This window comes from Dendropsophus ebraccatus, chromosome 9 (genome assembly GCF_027789765.1).
Source record: "Dendropsophus ebraccatus isolate aDenEbr1 chromosome 9, aDenEbr1.pat, whole genome shotgun sequence".
Lineage (NCBI taxonomy): Eukaryota > Metazoa > Chordata > Amphibia > Anura > Hylidae > Dendropsophus > Dendropsophus ebraccatus.
Genome location: NC_091462.1, coordinates 4,650,299 through 4,670,159, shown reverse-complemented (window position 1 = coordinate 4,670,159; position 19,861 = coordinate 4,650,299). Strand labels below are relative to the sequence as shown.

Here is a 19,861-nt window from a genome sequence, read left to right as displayed (position 1 = left end):
TGGATAGGCTGTATTCTCAGTGATGTCACTGATCTCTAGTGATGGATAGGCTGTATTCTCAGTGATGTCACTGCTCTCTAGTGATGGATAGGCTGTATTCTCAGTGATGTCACTGCTCTCTAGTGATGGATAGGCTGTATTCTCAGTGATGTCACTGATCTCTAGTGATGGATAGGCTGTATTCTCAGTGATGTCACTGATCCCTAGTGATGGACAGGGCCGCCATCAGGAATTTTGGGGCCCCATACAGCCAAAGTATCAGGGCTCCCTATTAGCAGAACCAATCCCAAAAATTTGCGATGTATCCTTAACTGATGTCTTTGGAGTGGCATGCAGACACAGGTGCTTTGGATACATCCTTGTTCCATGCATTAGCCCTAATAATTAAAATAAAAACATGTTGCTCGATCTCCCAGCAGCAGCTACGTCTGCACGCCACTCCAGAGACATTAACTTTGTGGCAGGCACCCTTTAAGAGTTACTGTCATTTTAATTAAAGGGTACTCCTAACTTAACTATTGCATTGCCACACAAACGTTATATAACATCTAAATATACTGGGGGAGATTTATCAAACATGGTGTAAAGTGAAACAGGCTCAGTCGCCCCCGGCAACCAATCAGATTTCACCTTTCATTCCTCACAGACTCTTTGGAAAATGAGAGGTGGAATCTGATTGGTTGCCGGGGGCGACTGAGCCAGTCTCACTTTACACCATGTTTGACAAATCTCCTCCAATGCATCTACCGCTTCTGGACGCATAGTGCTATATTATTTGCACTTACCGCGACCGGAAGTCTTGAACTTGAGCTTTCATCTCATCTCTCTAGCTAGGATCGGGACTAGGCTAGGAGGTCGCCTTTTCCTGGCTCCACTTCCCATTTTTTGCAAGACTTGGTAACTGAGCAGATAGTGACGGCCCCTGTCTCTGTATCTGATGTTACCAAGTCTTGCAAGAAATGGGAAGTGGAGCGGGGAAAAAGCGATCTCCTAGCCTCTTACATGCCATGGCGCTAGGACCATGGCAACCAAGCAGACACATCTCGGACCCAAGATGGCACCCGATCCTAGACAGGGAGATGAGAATTTTATCAAGTTCAAGATTGCAGATAACATAGCACTATGCCGCCAGATGCAGTAGAGACAGTATATTTAGATGTTATATAACTTTTGTGTGGCAATGCAATAGTTATTTATAAATTACAGCAGGAGTACCCCTTTAACTTTTGACGTGTGCAACATGAATAAAGTTAAGACTGGTCAGGGTCTAAACCCCCTCCAATCGTTACCTATAGTAATGTGCACAGTAGTATGGTTCACTCCTCAGCTCAGTGCACAGTCCAGCTGACCACAGGAAATGGGCTCCATAGGCTATAATGGAGCCCCTCTCCTATAATCAGTTGCACTGTAAGGGCTGTATTACACGGCCTGATCACTAATGTAAGTGATTTCCGATCTGCTAGATCGGTGCTTGCTTGCTGAGCCCATATACGGCTCGATAATCATGCAGCAAGGGCTGTGTGTGTATATATATATATATCATTAGTGATGTCCGTGCAGCCTTTGCCCTATTGTAAAATAATAAACCTTAGCACACCTGTCCACGTTTCCGGTGTACTTCTTGCTTCTGTCCGCAGCTGCCACTGGAACTTCTGAGATAGTCTCTAAAGGGACAGGCGGCTCAACCAATCACTAGCCATGGTGGTCCCTTCTCTGTCAGTGATTGGCTGAACGGCCTGTCATTTTACAAACCAGCTCAAAAGTTCCAGTGACGTCTGCGGACAGAAGTGAGAACACCGGAAGTGTGGACAGGTGTGCTAAGGTTTATTTATTAATTTTACACATTTATCAGCCAGATCGTTGTCATTTACTTCAACCTGATGGATCTTAATTTTTGACATGTTTTTTTTTAACATGTCACAAATTAATCTAAATGACAGTAAAAAAAACGGCTATTTTTTTGACTGTGCGACCCTGCTGATATATCAGTGTAGCCGCCTCGCTCCACATTTCAGCGCTGTTCTTATTTTTGCAGGTGCCGCTGTTTTGAAGCAATTTCATCCAAAATAAAAATGTAAATTAGTTACTTTGGTGCTCAAGAAAAGTCCCTCTGCCCCTCAGTACACTGTCCCACCTGCACGCTGGTTCTGAAGTGCATGCCTACTTTTTCATACTCAGTTATGCCATCCGGGAACACAGTCTGAACAGAGCATGTGCGAGAACGAGACATACCTGCTTATGTATAACTGAGTATGTATAAGCGTGCACTTCAGAACCAGCGTGCAGGTGAGATGGGGTACTGAGGGGCAGATGAACTTTTCCCCAGTGCACTAAAGGAACTGATTAGCATTTTTAGGCAATGTTTACACTACGTAGAAGTATGGCCGTTGTGAACATTGCCTACATTTCTATGGGATCCTGGCCGGAGCGTATACATATTGTATTCAATGAATTGCGGCCGTAGGAAACCCTGTCAGTTCACACAATGAAGCGTGTGGCTCCGGCTGCTTGCTTCACTGTGTGCTATAGGAGGTTCTGATGCGGGCGTGTGCTGATGTGCCCGCATCAGAACACTGGGGCCTGAAGGATCATCCGTCCGGTACTGCAGTACCGGCCGGTCTCTTACCCCATGTGAACATAGCCTTATTTTGGATCAAAGTGCTGCATAACAGCGGCACCTAAACATAAATGCCAAAATAATATAGTCCAAAACGCACAGAAGAATATTAAATAAAACAAAAAGATCCACAGGGATCATACAAAGTGCAGGACAATCATAGAAGATTATAATTAGATTCTTTATTCAAACAATTACATTAAAAATACACATCAATAAATAATGAGTGAAAGCAGTAAAAAACAGGAAAAATGAAACTGAACCAAATACATAAATTAGTGAGGGGACATACAAGTATGTTTTTATGAAATCATATATTGCACTTGCATATTACATGATCAGGATTGCAATGACCGTGACAATGCAGGCAACCTCCAATACACAATAAATATTTATACATATAGGTAAAATAGCAACAAGAAAAATGGGTTTATAAACCCACAGAGTCCTATTTGAAGCTACAATTACTCAATGAGGTAAATACACTGGTGAAAATCACCAACAAATGAAGGGATATAAGATCTAGGAGGAAGCATGCATTGAAACAGGTCCCACTCACCCACTCACCCAAACAGCGTAACAGCGTACCATAACAGCGGCACCTGCAAAAATAAGGAGACCTGCGCCGGAATGAGGAGCGAGGCGGCTACAGCGACAAATCAGCAGGGACATGTGGACAAACCTGCTGAGTATAATGTACAGCATCCTACATATTTACAGTCATACATGCAGGTTATATACACATACACACACATGCAATTTACATACTATATATCATGCACACACAGACATACAGTATACATTACAGATCAGCAGTCACATGGATGAACCTGCTGAGTTTAATCTTCAGACTAATACATATTTACAGTCATACATACAGGTTATACACATGTACACACACACACGTGCACTTTACATACCATACATCATATACACAGACAGGCAGTATACATTATATACAGTCACACCTTACACAGATATACACACTTATGCACATTGTATACTTATATCCATACTAACACACACACAGAGAGACATTAAATAGACATACACATTACATGGACATAGAAACTCACACACTGTGAGCACCTGTGTGTGCAGGGGAGCTCCATGCTGTGCAGTCCTCAGCTTCTCTCCTCACAGCTCTGAGCCCCTCCCCCTCACAGCCCGGGCTCTAGGCCCCTCCCCCTCACAGCCCGGGCTCTGGGCCCCTCCCCCTCACAGCCCGGGCTCTGGGCCCCTCCCCCTCACAGCCCGGGCTCTGGGCCCCTCCCCCTCCTCCTCACAGCGTCTCCGGGCCCTCTCCTCTTCTGTCCCGACATGAGGAGAAGGAGGAAGCAGTCAGAGAAGGCAGTAAGAGGGCGGGGGAGGGGCCCGGGGATAGTGAGGAGGGGGCCCTGTGACAGGACAGACAGGAGGGAACTGTGTGCGGTACAGCTGTCAGGTTGGCCGGGCCCCTTTGATCTTAGTCTGAGCCCGGGCCCCTGACAACTGTACCGCCAATACTGCCCTGATGGCGGCCCTGGTGATGGATAGGCTGTATTCTCAGTGATGTCACTGATCTCTAGTGATGGATAGGCTGTATTCTCAGTGATGTCACAGATCTCTAGTGATGGATAGGCTGTATTCTCAGTGATGTCACTGATCTCTAGTGATGGATAGGCTGTATTCTCAGTGATGTCACTGATCTCTAGTGATGGATAGGCTGTATTCTCAGTGATGTCACTGATCTCTAGTGATGGATAGGCTGTATTCTCAGTGATGTCACCGCTGATCTCTAGTGATGGATAGGCTGTATTCTCAGTGATGTCACCGCTGATCTCTGGTGATGGATAGGCTGTATTCTCAGTGATGTCACCGCTGATCTCTAGTGATGGATAGGCTGTATTCTCAGTGATGTCACAGCTGATCTCTAGTGATGGATAGGCTGTATTCTCAGTGATGTCATTACTGATCTCTAGTGATGGATAGGCTGTATTCTCAGTGATGTCACTGCTGATCTCTAGTGATGGATAGGCTGTATTCTCAGTGATGTCATTACTGATCTCAAGTGATGGATAGGCTGTATTCTCAGTGATGTCATTACTGATCTCAAGTGATGGATAGGCTGTATTCTCAGTGATGTCACCGCTGATCTCTAGTGATGGATAGGCTGTATTCTCAGTGATGTCACTGCTGATCTCTAGTGATGGATAGGCTGTATTCTCAGTGATGTCACCGCTGATCTCTAATGATGGATAGGCTGTATTCTCAGTGATGTCACCGCTGATCTCTAGTGATGGATAGGCTGTATTCTCAGTGATGTCACAGCTGATCTCTAGTGATGGATAGGCTGTATTCTCAGTGATGTCATTACTGATCTCAAGTGATGGATAGGCTGTATTCTTAGTGATGTCACCGCTGATCTCTAGTGATGGATAGGCTGTATTCTCAGTGATGTCACTGATCGCTAGTGAATGGATAGGCTGTATTCTCAGTGATGTCACCGCTGATCTCTAGTGATGGATAGGCTGTATTCTCAGTGATGTCACCGCTGATCTCTAGTGATGGATAGGCTGTATTCTCAGTGATGTCATTACTGATCTCAAGTGATGGATAGGCTGTATTCTCAGTGATGTCACCGCTGATCTCTAGTGATGGATAGGCTGTATTCTCAGTGATGTCACTGATCTCTAGTGATGGATAGGCTGTATTCTCAGTGATGTCACTGATCTCTAGTGATGGATAGGCTGTATTCTCAGTGATGTCACTGATCTCTAGTGATGGATGGGCTGTATTCTCAGTGATGTCACCGCTGATCTCTAGTGATGGATAGGCTGTATTCTCAGTGATGTCACTGATCTCTAGTGATGGATAGGCTGTATTCTCAGTGATGTCACTGATCTCTAGTGATGGATAGGCTGTATTCTGAGTGATGTCACTGATCTCTAGTGATGGATAGGCTGTATTCTGAGTGATGTCACTGATCTCTAGTGATGGATAGGCTGTATTCTCAGTGATGTCACCGCTGATCTCTAGTGATGGATAGGCTGTATTCTGAGTGATGTCACTGCTGATCTCTAGTGATGGATAGGCTGTATTCTCAGTGATGTCACTGATCTCTAGTGATGGATAGGCTGTATTCTCAGTGATGTCACCCTGCAGAATATTCCGCTCTCTTTCCGGCCACCTCCCTGCAGAATATTCCGCTCTTTCTCCGGCCGCCTCCCTGCAGAACATTCCGCTCTCTGTCCGGCTGCCTCCCTGCAGAATATTCCGCTCTCTGTCCGGCTGCCTCCCTGCAGAATATTCTGCTCTCTGTCCGACTGCCTCCCTGCAGAATATTCCGCTCTTTCTCCTGCCGCCTCCCTGCAGAAGATTCCGCTCTCTGTCCGGCCGCCTCTCTGCAGATTATTCCGCTCTCTATCTGTCACACTCTTTTTCTCCCTCTAATTAGCGTCTTCTTCCTCCTCCTTCCTGCTCATCAGGAGTCGATGCTGGAGAGCTCTTCCCTCCCCTGAGGCGGCTGCACCTCTAAGTTTCCGGTGTCCCCCCGCTCCCGGCGCACCTCTTAATTTAATGGTATTTACCATCCACAATGGTCTCTATTAGGCTCCTAACTCTCCAAGGAACGTTTATGACCGGGCAGAATCCGCATCAAATCTCTCTCATTTGGCAATTACAGTCATTCTTGAAGACAGGTCAATAGATTTGTGAGCTGCGGTAGCGGTACTGCCATCTGCTGGGTCGAGAGAAGAGCTGCTGAAAATAAAGGCAAGAAGTAGATGAGAGTCCCTGGGGGCGGGCGACGGGCGATGACTGGGGCGACGGCCTCTGACTACGGCAACAGGTTCTGACTAGGGCGATGGGCTCTGACTAGGGAGACGGCGTCTGACTAGGGCAACGGTCTGTGATTAGGGCAACGGTCTGTGATTAGGACTACGGGCTCTGACTAGGGCGACGGGTTCTGGCGACGGTCTGTGACTAGGGCGACAGGCTCTGACTAGGGCGACGGGCTCTGACTAGGGCAACGGTCTGTGACTAGGGCGACGGGCTCTGACTAGGGCGACAGGCTGTGACTAGGGCGACGGGCTCTGACTAGGGTGACGGGCTCTGACTAGGGCGACAAGCTCTGGCGACGGCCTCTGACTAGGGCGACGGGCTCTGACTAGGACGATGGGCTCCAACCTGCTGCTCTACAAGTCTTAAAGGGAATGTGTCACTAGGAAATGACTTATTTAAATGATGTTGTTGTATTTTCTGTTAAACATTTTTAAGAATTTTTGGTGACGTTTTTTCTAATTTTCCATTTTTTTATCTATATTATATAATAATCCTGATATCTTGCAGTTTTCATTCTCAACACTGGGGCTAAAAGTAAGCTGAGACTTCCTGTTGTGTCTGTGGTGATAAGAGGAGGCTGCTGTAAAGTGATCTGTACAGCATTGCATCTATTCAGTCTCCCTCTCCCAGTTCTTAGCTGCTGCTTTCTGCTGAAGACACAAAAGTCTGTGAGTGAGCCTTTCTCTCTGTCTCCCCCTCCCTTCTGAGACAGCTGATGTAAACAAGTCCCTCGCAGGGTGTTTCTGCAAAATTGTAGCTTCTTTGTAATTCTGGGAGGGTTATTCTAAGGTCAAGTTGCTGATGAACTCACTGTGAATAACCCTCCCAGCATTACAAAGAAGCTATAATGTTGCAGATACAGCCTGCCAGGGACTTGTTTACATCAGCTGTCTCAGAAGGGAGGGGAGAGGAGGGGGAGAAAGAGAGAAAAGCTCACACAGCAATTTTTGTGTCTTCAGCAGAAAGCAGCAGCTGAGAACTGGGGGAAGGAGACTGAATACATAATAACAACTATGGAAGGAATTGTCAGTCTCACTATGGGCAGCAACATACCAAAAGTTATTTTGAAACGGAATACTCCTTTACCAATCAGAATAACACATGCCAAGCTGAGATACACTGCAGAAAGAGACAGTATCACAGGTGATAAGCTGAGATACACTGGATACCATTACGCCCTGGAGTCCCTGGAGATTATACCGCCCTGTGGTCGGCTACGCAGGACACAGATAGAACGTCTCTTATTTATAGGATTTCAGTAGGAAGTAATCAGAGAAACAAATGGGCTGAGCGCAGAGGTCACGCTGTACGGCTCCCCCGGGACTACGTGTCACTGATCCGTTATACCGCCCTCCCCACCACCACCCGCCCTTTACCTGTTACACAACCTTGGCCGGGCTCCCATTATCTGCTGGGAATCCCTCCGGTCCGGATCAGCGCTCACCGCCATGTCCCCCTCTACTTGACCTTGTCACAGGGAATCAATAAGGCTACAAAACACGCTGAAAACATCACTTGACTATTCACATCTCATCCTGATCAATACCTGAGCGATGATACCCGACATCACTGCCTGACATGTGACCAGCGATCACAATACAGCGATCAATAGTCACAGCTCACAAAGACGTTATATAGTAACTACAGGAGAAACAAAGCGGGAATATACAAGACCCCGTGCAGACAACGCAGCAGTATATATATAATACAGGAAGGAAAAGGGCGACCGACTGAGCTCACACTCTATACACAATAGTGGCCGCAAACCGGCAAACTCTACTGATACCATTACTGAGCCAAATATATATATATATATATATATATATAGGAGCAGTATTATAGTAGTTATATTCCTGTATATAGGAGCAGTATTATAGTAGTATATTCCTGTATATAGGAGCAGTATTATAGTAGTTATATTCCTGTATATAGGAGCAGTATTATAGTAGTTATATTCCTGTATATAGGAGCAGTATTATAGTAGTATATTCCTGTATATAGGAGCAGTATTATAGTAGTTATATTCCTGTATATAGGAGCAGTATTATAGTAGTTATATCCCTGTATATAGGGAGCAGTATTATAGTAGTTATATTCCTGTATATAGGAGCAGTATTATAGTAGTTATATTCCTGTATATAGGAGCAGTATTATAGTAGTTATATTCCTGTATATAGGAGCAGTATTATAGTAGTAATATCCCTGTATATAGGAGCAGTATTATAGTAGTATATCCCTGTATATAGGAGCAGTATTATAGTAGTTATATTCCTGTATATAGGAGCAGTATTATATTAGTTATATTCCTGTATATAGGAGCAGTATTATAGTAGTTATATTCCTGTATATAGGAGCAGTATTATAGTAGTTATATCCCTGTATATAGGAGCAGTATTATAGTAGTATATCCCTGTATATAGGAGCAGTATTATAGTAGTTATGGTTCAGGGAAGAAACAGAGTGCTGCACCTCACACCTATGGCTGATACTAGTGCCGCTTGGCTAAATAAAAAACACATCAGAATTTTGTGTATGAATTGATCAAGCCATACTGCCCCATGTACCTCGTGCCGGTATCTGATACACATGGGTCCCTACACTAAGTCCACACCGTGCCAGTCAGTGGCCACCAACCCCGCAGGCGTGCACAGCCAGGGAACGGGGGCCCTGGGACGGCCCTGCGACCCCCATGCCACAGGACCAGACCCAAAAACACCACACCAGAACCCGGCCAGCACCGCCGGCGGAGAAGGTCGCCCCCAAGCAGCACAAGTCTGGATAAGGTATTGCGCTCACCATAGCTGCAGCAAACAGAATGGGAAAAAACAGGAGGGATTAAAACCATGTGCACTCAGGTGTCTCCTGCTAATTGCGGTCATGTGGGTCTCACCAGGAGGAGTGAAGCGGCACTAGTATCAGCCATAGGTGTGAGGTGCAGCACTCTGTTTCTTCCCTGAACCACATTTTGTTTCTCTCTTTTCTCCGTGTTTTGCACTCCTCCTGGTGAGACCCACATGACCGCAATTAGCAGGAGACACCTGAGTGCACATGGTTTTAATCCCTCCTGTTTTTTCCCATTCTGTTTGCTGCAGCTATGGTGAGCGCAATACCTTATCCAGACTTGTGCTGCTTGGGGGCGACCTTCTCCGCCGGCGGTGCTGGCCGGGTTCTGGTGTGGTGTTTTTGGGTCTGGTCCTGTGGCATGGGGGTCGCAGGGCCGTCCCATGGCCCCCGTTCCCTGGCTGTGCACGCCTGCGGGGTTGGTGGCCACTGACTGGCACGGTGTGGACTTAGTGTAGGGACCCATGTGTATCAGATACCGGCACGAGGTACATGGGGCAGTGTGGCTTGATCAATTCATACACAAAATTCTGATGTGTTTTTTATTTAGCCAAGCGGCACTAGTATCAGCCATGGGTGTGAGGTGCAGCACTCTGTTTCTTCCCTGAACCGCATTATAGTAGTTATATTCCTGTATATAGGGAGCAGTATTATAGTAGTTATATTCCTGTATATCAGAGCAGTATTATAGTAGTTATATCCCTGTATATAGGGGCAGTATTATAGTAGTTATATCCCTGTATATAGGAGCAGTATTATAGTAGTTATATTTCTGTATATAGGAGCAGTATTATAGTAGTTATATCCCTGTATATAGGAGCAGTATTATAGTAGTTATATCCCTGTATATAGGAGCAGTATTATAGTAGTTATATCCCTGTATATAGGGAGCAGTATTATAGTAGTTATATCCCTGTATATAGGAGCAGTATTATAGTAGTTATATCCCTGTATATAGGAGCAGTATTATAGTAGTTATATCCCTGTATATAGGAGCAGTATTATAGTAGTTATATCCCTGTATATAGGGAGCAGTATTATAGTAGTTATATCCCTGTATATAGGAGCAGTATTATAGTAGTTATATTCCTGTATATAGGGGCAATAATAAAGTAGTTATATTCCTGTATATAGGGGCAATAATATAGTAGTTATTATAAGGCAGTATATATATGTTATAGAGCATATTTCTATAGACATTTTTGTAAAAAGTCTTTTTTATGTTGTTTATATGATAATACTCACTACTTTAGTTAATTTTGTCTAATTTTCTTTCTCTATATTTTGGATTTCTTTGGAATATACTTCATTTATATAAGTGATTTAGTAAGATTAGATCCTCATCTCTGCATTATCCTTTGTAGCTGGTAACACAATCATTTGGTTGGGTTTGTTCGATTTGTGATGATTTGAGTCTTTAATGTCTTTTAATGCATAAAATATTCCGCTTCCAGTTGTGATCTGAGCGCCCGCCACCGCCGCCACCTGTTGTATTCTCCAATCATCAGTAATATTTCAGCGGTTTATCCATATTCACTGTGTAACCAGCTGGGATGGGTCTTCTGCTTGATGCTTTTTTTTTCTTTTTTATACAGATTAATAGAAGGCGAGAAGGATGACCCTCCCCCGCTGACCGTCTCATTACTGCAGCGGCTGGAGCAATAATCATATAAGCCGCGTCCTCCATACCCGGGGAGCGGTGACAATTACCTTGCTGCATATAATGTCATTACCCTGCAGAGCGCCGACACGAGCAGCGTCACACTGAGATAAGAGTCCAGGATGGGAACCACAACCCGACGCCTTTGTATCTGTCACTTCGCTTCTCCTTCTGCTCAAAATGCTGAAAAATCCGTAATACTCTGAGGAAAGCAAATCCTAACCGGTGCCGGAAAAGGGCTTATATTATAATACACTTAAAGGGATTTTCCACATTCGTGTTAACATGGGAAGGATTTTAAAGTGCATCAAGAACAGCAGAATGTATCACAGTGGCTCCTGAGTTTTTGGGAAAAAAAAATATTTTTTTTTTTTCATTTTAAAACTTTATTACAAAGTTTTTATATACAAAACAAGAAAACATTAAATCTGATTCCTTAACCAGGTTACCTGAGTGTCACCAATAGAGGAAAGATCAGCCAGCAAATACCTATTACCAATCCGTAAACCACCCAGTGGAGTTTACACCGACCACCACCCTGTAACTGCACTCACATAGTAATAAGGGTTATTCTACACCCTCACACACCCTGGTGCTGCAATGCCGCGGCCCCCAGACCCAGGGTCGATGACCTTTATAATGGGGTCCACTACCTCTATCAGGGTCCACGACTTCTATCAGGGTCCACGACCTTTATCAGGGTCCACGACCTCTCTAAGGGTTCTCAACTTCTATCAGGGTTCTCGACCTCTATATGGGTCCGCGACCTATATCAGGGTTCACGACCTCTATCGGGGTTCATGACCTTTATCAGGGTCCACGACCTTTATCAGGGTTCTCAACCTCTATCAGGGTCCACGACTTCTATCAGGGTCCATGACCTCTATTAGGGTCCTTGACCTCTATCCGGGTCCACTACCTCTATCGGGGTTCACGACCTCTATCGAGGTCCATGACCTTTATCAAGGTCTACAACCTCTCTAAGGGTTCTCGACCTCTATATGGGTCCGCGACCTATATCAGGGTTCACGGCTTCTATCGGGGTCCACGACCTTTATCGGGGATCTCAACCTCTATCAGGGTCCATGACCTCTATCAGGGTCCTTGACCTCTATACGGGTCCACTACCTCTATCAGGGTTCACGACCTCTTTCGGGGTCCATGACCTTTATCAGTGTCGACGACCTCTATCCGGCTCCACAACCTCTATCAGGGTCCATAACCTCTCTAAGGGTTCTCGACCTCTATCGGGATTCACAACCTCTATCGGGGTTCACGACCTCTATCAGGGTTCACGACCTCTATCCGGATCCAGGACCTTGGTTCTTACATTCTTTACACATTTCATCCTTTTTCATCATCCTTTATCCCGTTATATTCCCGTCATCCTCTTATAAATGACATATAAGACATGAACCGGACCAACTCATTCACCGAGAAGTAACATGACCATTCTGGCCTCAGACGTACACCCAGACCTGGGGCATTCTGGTCACTCGTAGGTGACCCCACATAATGCAGCTACCCAGTGTGCCGGGGACCCCCATATACCAGTCCTGATCTCACCGCGGGATCCGGTATTCCGTATACTGCCGTATCTGCTGGCTATTATCTCACGATTAATCTCCACCACTAATCTACTCTTCCCCGGAGGACGAGGCCTGGCTGAGGTCAACCCCTGGTCATGTCGCAATACTCACAACCAGTTAGGCCGGGTTCACACTGCGTTGCTTTCATCTGTTGTATAGGAAAAAACTGATGAAAAAAAGATAAAAAACGGAGGTATTTGTGTGCATATGTTTTGATCGTTTTTTCATTGACTTCTGTTTTTTTCATTGACAGGTTTCCTTCCCAGGAGGCATATCCGTCTATCCCCGTGACTGTACACTGAGGGATCAGCTGCAGCCGCCCATAGAAGTCTATTAACAGAGGGGGAGGAGGAAACTGCAGAGAGACAAAGCAGCTGCTGAAGGCTCAAACAAGTGTTACATCTCCTCCCAGTGCTGGAGTCACAGCTTACACTGCTCAGTACTGCTCTATAATGCCCTCAATGTTGCTGCTTCTTTATAGGCCTTTATAGGGCAGCCATTATGGTGAGGTCATTATACTGAGGTCATTATTCTGAGGTCATCATAGAGAAGCCATTATGGTGAGGTCATTATAGTGAGGTCATCATGAAGAAGCCATTATAGTAAGGCCATTATAGAGAGAAACAGATTTCCCCATATTATGATCCCTGTAGTTCACAGAGAGCTTTAAAATGAATGCAACAAATCTTCTATTCTTTGAGCCCTGGCTGTTGCAGTGCTGTGTGGATTATAGCGTTTTCAAATCAGCTGATGTCAGAAAGTTATATAGATTTGTAATTTACTTCTGTTAAGAAATCTCCAGTCTTCCAGTACTTAGCTGCTGTATGTCCTGCAGGAAGTGGTGTATTCACTCCAGTCTGACACAGTGCTCTCTGCTGCCACCTCTGTCCATGTCAGGAACTGTCCAGAGCAGGAGAGGTTTTCTATGGGGATTTGCTGCTGCTCTGGACAGTTCCTGACATGGACAGAGGTGGCAGCAGAGAGCAATGTGTCAGGCTGGAGAACATACACCACTTCCTGCAGGACATACAGCAGCTGATAAGTACTGGAAGACTGCAGATTTACTAATAGAAATAACTTTCTGACACCAGTTGATTTAAAAAACATTTTTCTTTCTCTAGAGTTCCCCTTCAACAGCTTTATTTTTTAACCACCACGTTTATATGTAGTTTTTTACCCATTCCTTTGGCTGCAGATTCCCGGTTATCACATGTGACGCGGCGCAGACATTCTCGCCGCAGCTTCTCGTGAGGAAACATCCGCTAACTTTTATACGTTTTGTACTGGAGCTCCCGGGATCGGTATTTCTTATTATGATTTATTTATTCTTTGAACCGTCATAAGTGGTGGAAGTGTCGGCAGCTGCTGCGGTAGGGCGGTAAATGACAGGGGCAGGACGGGGGGGGGATAGCCAGGAGCTATTCTGTACAGTCACCTGAAACGCGGCGTCCTCAGTCATAGTAAAAAGCGCTGTCAATCACAAAGACACCACACGACATCTTAAGCCGCTTATTGATCTCCTGCTCAAAATTCATGGCAGGCGGCTGCTTGTCATAAAACATTCAGCGGCCGGGATCAATAGGAGATGTGCTGCATCTGGCCGCAGACGCTTCCCAGTTGTACTTTATAAATCACTGCAACCAAAATGTCGCCAGGTCCTCGCTTTCCCTCCGCTCCAGCCGGGCGCCTCCATTAATAGGTATTTGGTTTCTGTGTTTTCTTAAGTTGTTGCCGGAAAAACAAAAGGGGAATATTTCAGAGACAGCTGGAGGAGCAGAACGGGGATAAGGCCACATCTCCATACCCCGCCAGCCGCCACATCTCCATACCCCGCCAGCCGCCACATCTCCATACCCCGCCAGCCGCCACATCTCCATACCCCGCCAGCCGCCACATCTCCATACCCCGCCAGCCGCCACATCTCCATACCCCGCCAGCCGCCACATCTCCATACCCCGCCAGCCGCCACATCTCCATACCCCGCCAGCCGCCACATCTCCATACCCCGTCAGCCGCCACATCTCCATACCCCGCCAGCCGCCACATCTCCATACCCCGTCAGCCGCCACATCTCCATACCCCGCCAGCCGCCACATCTCCATACCCCGCCAGCCGCCACATCTCCATACCCCGCCAGCCGCCACATCTCCATACCCCGCCAGCCGCCACATCTCCATACCCCGCCAGCCGCCACATCTCCATACCCCGCCAGCCGCTACATCTCCATACCCCGCCAGCCGCCACATCTCCATACCCCGCCAGCCGCTACATCTCCATACCCCGCCAGCCGCCACATCTCCATACCCCGCCAGCCGCCTCATCTCCATACCCCGCCAGCCGCCACATCTCCATACCCCGCCAGCCGCCACATCTCCATACCCCACCAGCCGCCACATCTCCATACCCCGCCAGCCGCCACATCTCCATACCCCGCCAGCCGCCACATCTCCATACCCCGCCAGCCGCCACATCTCCATACCCCGCCAGCCGCCACATCTCCATACCCCCACATCTCCATACCCCGCCAGCCGCCACATCTCCATACCCCGCCAGCCGCCACATCTCCATACCCCCGCCAGCCGCCACATCTCCATACCCCGCCAGCCGCCACATCTCCATACCCCGCCAGCCGCCACATCTCCATACCCCGCCAGCCGCCACATCTCCATACCCCGCCAGCCGCCACATCTCCATACCCCGCCAGCCGCCACATCTCCATACCCCGCCAGCCGCCACATCTCCATACCCCGCCAGCCGCCACATCTCCATACCCCGCCAGCCGCCACATCTCCATACCCCGCCAGCCGCCACATCTCCATACCCCGCCAGCCGCCTCATCTCCATACCCCGCCAGCCGCCACATCTCCATACCCCGCCAGCCGCCACATCTCCATACCCCGCCAGCCGCCACATCTCCATACCCCGCCAGCCGCCACATCTCCATACCCCGCCAGCCGCCACATCTCCATACCCCGCCAGCCGCCACATCTCCATACCCCGCCAGCCGCCACATCTCCATACCCCGCCAGCCGCCACATCTCCATACCCCGCCAGCCGCCACATCTCCATACCCCGCCAGCCGCCACATCTCCATACCCCGCCAGCCGCCACATCTCCATACCCCTGCCAGCCGCCACATCTCCATACCCCGCAGGCCGCCACATCTCCATACCCCGCCAGCCGCCACATCTCCATACCCCGCCAGCCGCCACATCTCCATACCCCGCCAGCCGCCACATCTCCATACCCCGCCAGCCGCCACATCTCCATACCCCGTCAGCCGCCACATCTTCATACCCCGCCAGCCGCCACATCTCCATACCCCGGCAGCCGCCACATCTCCATACACCGCCAGCCGCCACATCTCCATACCCCGCCAGCCGCCACATCTCCATACCCCGCCAGCCGCCACATCTCCATACCCTGCCAGCCGCTACATCTCCATACTCCGCCAGCCGCCACATCTCCATACCCCGCCAGCCGCTACATCTCCATACCCCGCCAGCCGCCACATCTCCATACCCCGCCAGACACTTTGTCACGGACGACGATCAGAGTTCCGCCTCTCACTTCTTGATTTTAGGAAATGATTAAAAGTGACAAGTTATTAGCCGATGTTTTCTGGTTACGGTGAGCAATAAAGGACGGGAAACTTCAGCCCCCGAAACGCGTGACTTACACCAGACCAGGTGTAGATCTGTATAAGTGGAACGTCCGACGCTACATCCTCCTCATCCTCAACACTCAGAGGTCTATTCATGAGAAGCACTATGGCCGACCGGTCACTTGCCAGATGGTATTGTGTGACGGCACTACAGTGGTGATTGGTTGGACGCCAGTGCCGGTTGGGCACACAGGTATGGGGACACACCTGCCTTTATTTTATTGAGGCTGTTATACCCTTTACCCTGTGGTCGGTGACCTGCCGGGCTGTAAGGGGGTCCCTTGGGTACTTATCACCGTGGTCCAGAGTGGAGCTGTGACCCACCCGGACTGTCAGTACCGCCACCCACAGAAAGGGGAGATGAACCAAAGATGGTGTAATGTCGGTGTAGGTGGCGGAACAGTAATCACAAGAGTCCCGTTACCGTAAATAAAATCTTCTTTACTGCAGGAATACTCAACACAGTAGCAGATAATAGACTTCTGACTTGACAAGACACAATCTGCGCTAAGAGCTTTTCGAGCAGAAGAGCTGTGCTGACTTGGTTGTGTGCTGAGAAGTAGAGCGAGTTCAGAGTAGTAGAGAGGAGTTTGTGCTAAGAGTCACAACCCAGGGTAAAAGTGTGCTCTGCCGGAACTTTAGAAGAAGAAGGATACTTAAAAATACTTAAAAGTAGAAGACTACTTGTGCCCGTGTTTCGACCTTTGCTGTCGCTGTACCACCTGTTGCCCTGCAGTGTCAAATGACCCGTCCTCCTAGGGTGGCACAAACCCCAGACCTTGTTACCTGAGTTGAGCAAGGTTGCCAAGATTACCTGGTTACACCAGCTTTGCGAGATAGAGTACGTAGGCTTGTAGCAACTTTGCTCTATCCGAATCAGTTCCTCTTGTTTCAGTATACTGTCCTGCACCCTTTGAGATGTTCACAGCATGGGTTGGGGTGATATCTGACTTGTCCTCTCCTGAGTGGTTTAGCACTGCATAATAAGAATAAGTGTTGCTTTGAAGAAGAAAAGAGTCTCTGTGTTTTCCATACGTCTGTCCACTACCACACTTCCGACTAGACTTCACTGGACAGGTGTGGGAACCTGGCAGAGCCAGGGCCCAGCTGAACTACAGAAGGGACCGTCTTGTTGTGCGTCCTCTCTCTACCAAGACTTGGATAGGACTCCCTAAGTGTGGGTGTGTACTTCCTCTCTCCATGTGACAGCTTCCTACAGGGTGTGTAATACCTCCTGTGAGTGGTGGAGAAGAAAGTGCAGAGAAAAAAAGGAGAATAGAGATAGGAGGAGAAAAGAAAAGAGCTCTTATTGGTGTGCAGATTACGAACAACCAATAACCCCTTGTTCACTACAGCTGTGCAATATACAAGTGCATATACAAATAATAGCGACATCTAGTGGCAAAACGTATGCATAACTTCATTACAACTTTACTTGAAGTACAGGCCTTTGCGATATATATATATATATATATATATATATATATATATATATATATATGCGCAAAAAAGGGGTCCGTGGAGCCTCAGTTACGAGTCTCAAAACACGGGAATAGCCAGATATCCCTCTCTCCAGAGAAGGAAGCCCATTGCCAAGGGGTGCCTCCTAGTGGGGAGAGCACCAAACCACCCTGATACATAGTCCCTCGGGTCCTCACTTTGTTGCGAGCTTTGGGACCCAAATAGGGAAACACCAGGGTGGCCCCTGTGAGTCAAAGTCTAACTCTGTGGCGAGTATAACGACATAAGACAAGGGTTACCAAGGCTAGGCATCCATCCACAGACTGCAGTTTTTGGATATTTGCCCCTCGTCAGTGTGGAGCAGGATTCTGGCTACTGGGGCAATGATAAATAGACCAACAAAACACTCGTAAATAAGTACTCCATTGGAATTTTTCACTGTTCTCCCTGAGTTCAGTGATTGTTGTGTTATATATATAGGATCGTATCCTGCCAGTCAGCTGTCACAGGTTACAATGAATCAGTGGTTGTAAGAGATGTCCGCCTGAACTCCAGGACAGGAGTCTAGGAGTCTAGACACATGATGAAGCCTGGTAATGCTGATCTTATGATGAAGCCTGGTAATACTGATCACATAATGAAGCCTGGTAATACTGATCACATGATGAAGCCTGGTAACACTGATCACATGATGAAGCCTGGTAATACTGATCACATGATGAAGCCTGGTAATGCTGATCACATGATGAAGCCTGGTAATGCTGTTTACATGATTGAGCCTGGTAACACTGATCACATGATGAAGCCTGGTAATACTGATCACATGATGAAGCCTGGTAATGCTGATCACATGATGAAGCCTGGTAATGCTGATCACATGATGAAGCCTGGTAATGCTGATCACATGATGAAACCTGGTAATGCTGATCACATGATGAAGCCTGGTAATGCTGATCACATGATGAAGCCTGGTAATGCTGATCACATGATGAAGCCTGGTAATGCTGATCACATGATGAAGCCTGGTAATGCTGATCACATGATGAAGCCAGGTAATGCTCAAACACTCAATTTAGACAAAACAATCACTTAGCCTGTAAGTATGTAAACTAAGAAACATAACAATTCTGTGAAAGTGTGAACACAGCCTAAAGCTCCTGGGCTCTAATTCACAATCTGCACATGGGTTCCCACCCACCACGCGTAATTTAAAAAACTGGGTCTTATTATGGGGCAGTAAGGCTTCAGGATCTGGGTCTCGTTCTGCATCCAAAGCTGGTCATACACATTAGATTAATTGTGGCTGGACCTGCCAGTATTGGTGGAATCAGCCAACTCTATTGAACAGACATCACAGAAAAGAACTGACAGACTTGTTTAGAGTTTAACATATCTGATACCTTTGTTCATTTACCGGCTATCAAATATGTATGACCAGCATACGACATCTTTCTAGTCCACAAGCACCCTCCTCTGTACTGATGACTGGAAGGAACCCCAAAACAGCCGTCTACAGACGGGTACAGATGGTTCAGATTGGAGAATAGCTCTTTGTATACTTTTTTTTCCATGGAGCATTGCTTGAAAGTCTCCTCACCACTGCTCTCCTCTATGACAGTCTGTTCTCCTAGTAACAACTGGTTATGACCAAATCTTTCTGCATTCAAGGGAACAGGGTGATGCCATCAACCATGCAAGTTCATTTTGTTTCGATAAGAGAAGCCATAAAAGATAGCGCAAATACTAAGTAATGTTGGAACAAAGAGTCCATCAACCTTCAACAACTTCACCACCATTGTGACTCTACCCAGATAGTAGATATACTACTTCTCCCAATCTCAACCTGTATAACAAGCATCGTGAAGAAGCCACCATGGACAACGTCCATAGAAGCCCACATGGTGCCACTGACTGAACCTCAAGAAAAGATTGTAGATGCTGATGAATTTCGGGAGATAATACCAAGCCAAGGACCTGTTGTCATTGATCACTCCACATGCTGTAGCCATGATCGGTCCTTAAGCATTCCTTCCATTGACATTATGTAAAGGAGTCATGCACACTGTAAGGGTATATGCACACTACAGAATTTTGCAGAGACTTCAAGCGGATTCTGACAGGTGGCCTCCGCTTGAAGTTTCCTCCGTTCCAATGATACTTAATAATATTTGCTGGCGGATTACACTGTCCGCTTAAATGTAAATTCT

The 19,861-nt window shown here is 47.2% G+C and overlaps 1 protein-coding gene across 1 annotated transcript; it reads left to right on the top strand.

Annotated features, from left to right (window-relative positions):
- Positions 1 to 1,021: 1,021 nt before the first annotated feature.
- LOC138801125 (uncharacterized) lies at positions 1,022 to 16,106 on the top strand. The gene is made up of 2 exons (XM_069983631.1): positions 1,022 to 1,137; positions 14,255 to 16,106. Exons 1-2 carry the CDS (start codon positions 1,022 to 1,024, stop codon positions 16,104 to 16,106), a joined length of 1,968 nt encoding a protein of 655 aa, XP_069839732.1.
- Positions 16,107 to 19,861: the final 3,755 nt, after the last annotated feature.

What these genes read in the sequence shown, in the direction of transcription:
- LOC138801125 (XM_069983631.1), top strand. Translation starts at nt 1,022, where the DNA reads ATGGCAACCAAGCAGACACATCTCGGACCCAAGATGGCACCCGATCCT. An exon ending in GCACTATGCCGCCAGATGCA is followed by an intron (nt 1,138 to 14,254) that starts GTAGAGACAGTA and finishes TGTTTTCTTAAG; the next exon opens with TTGTTGCCGGAAAAACAAAA.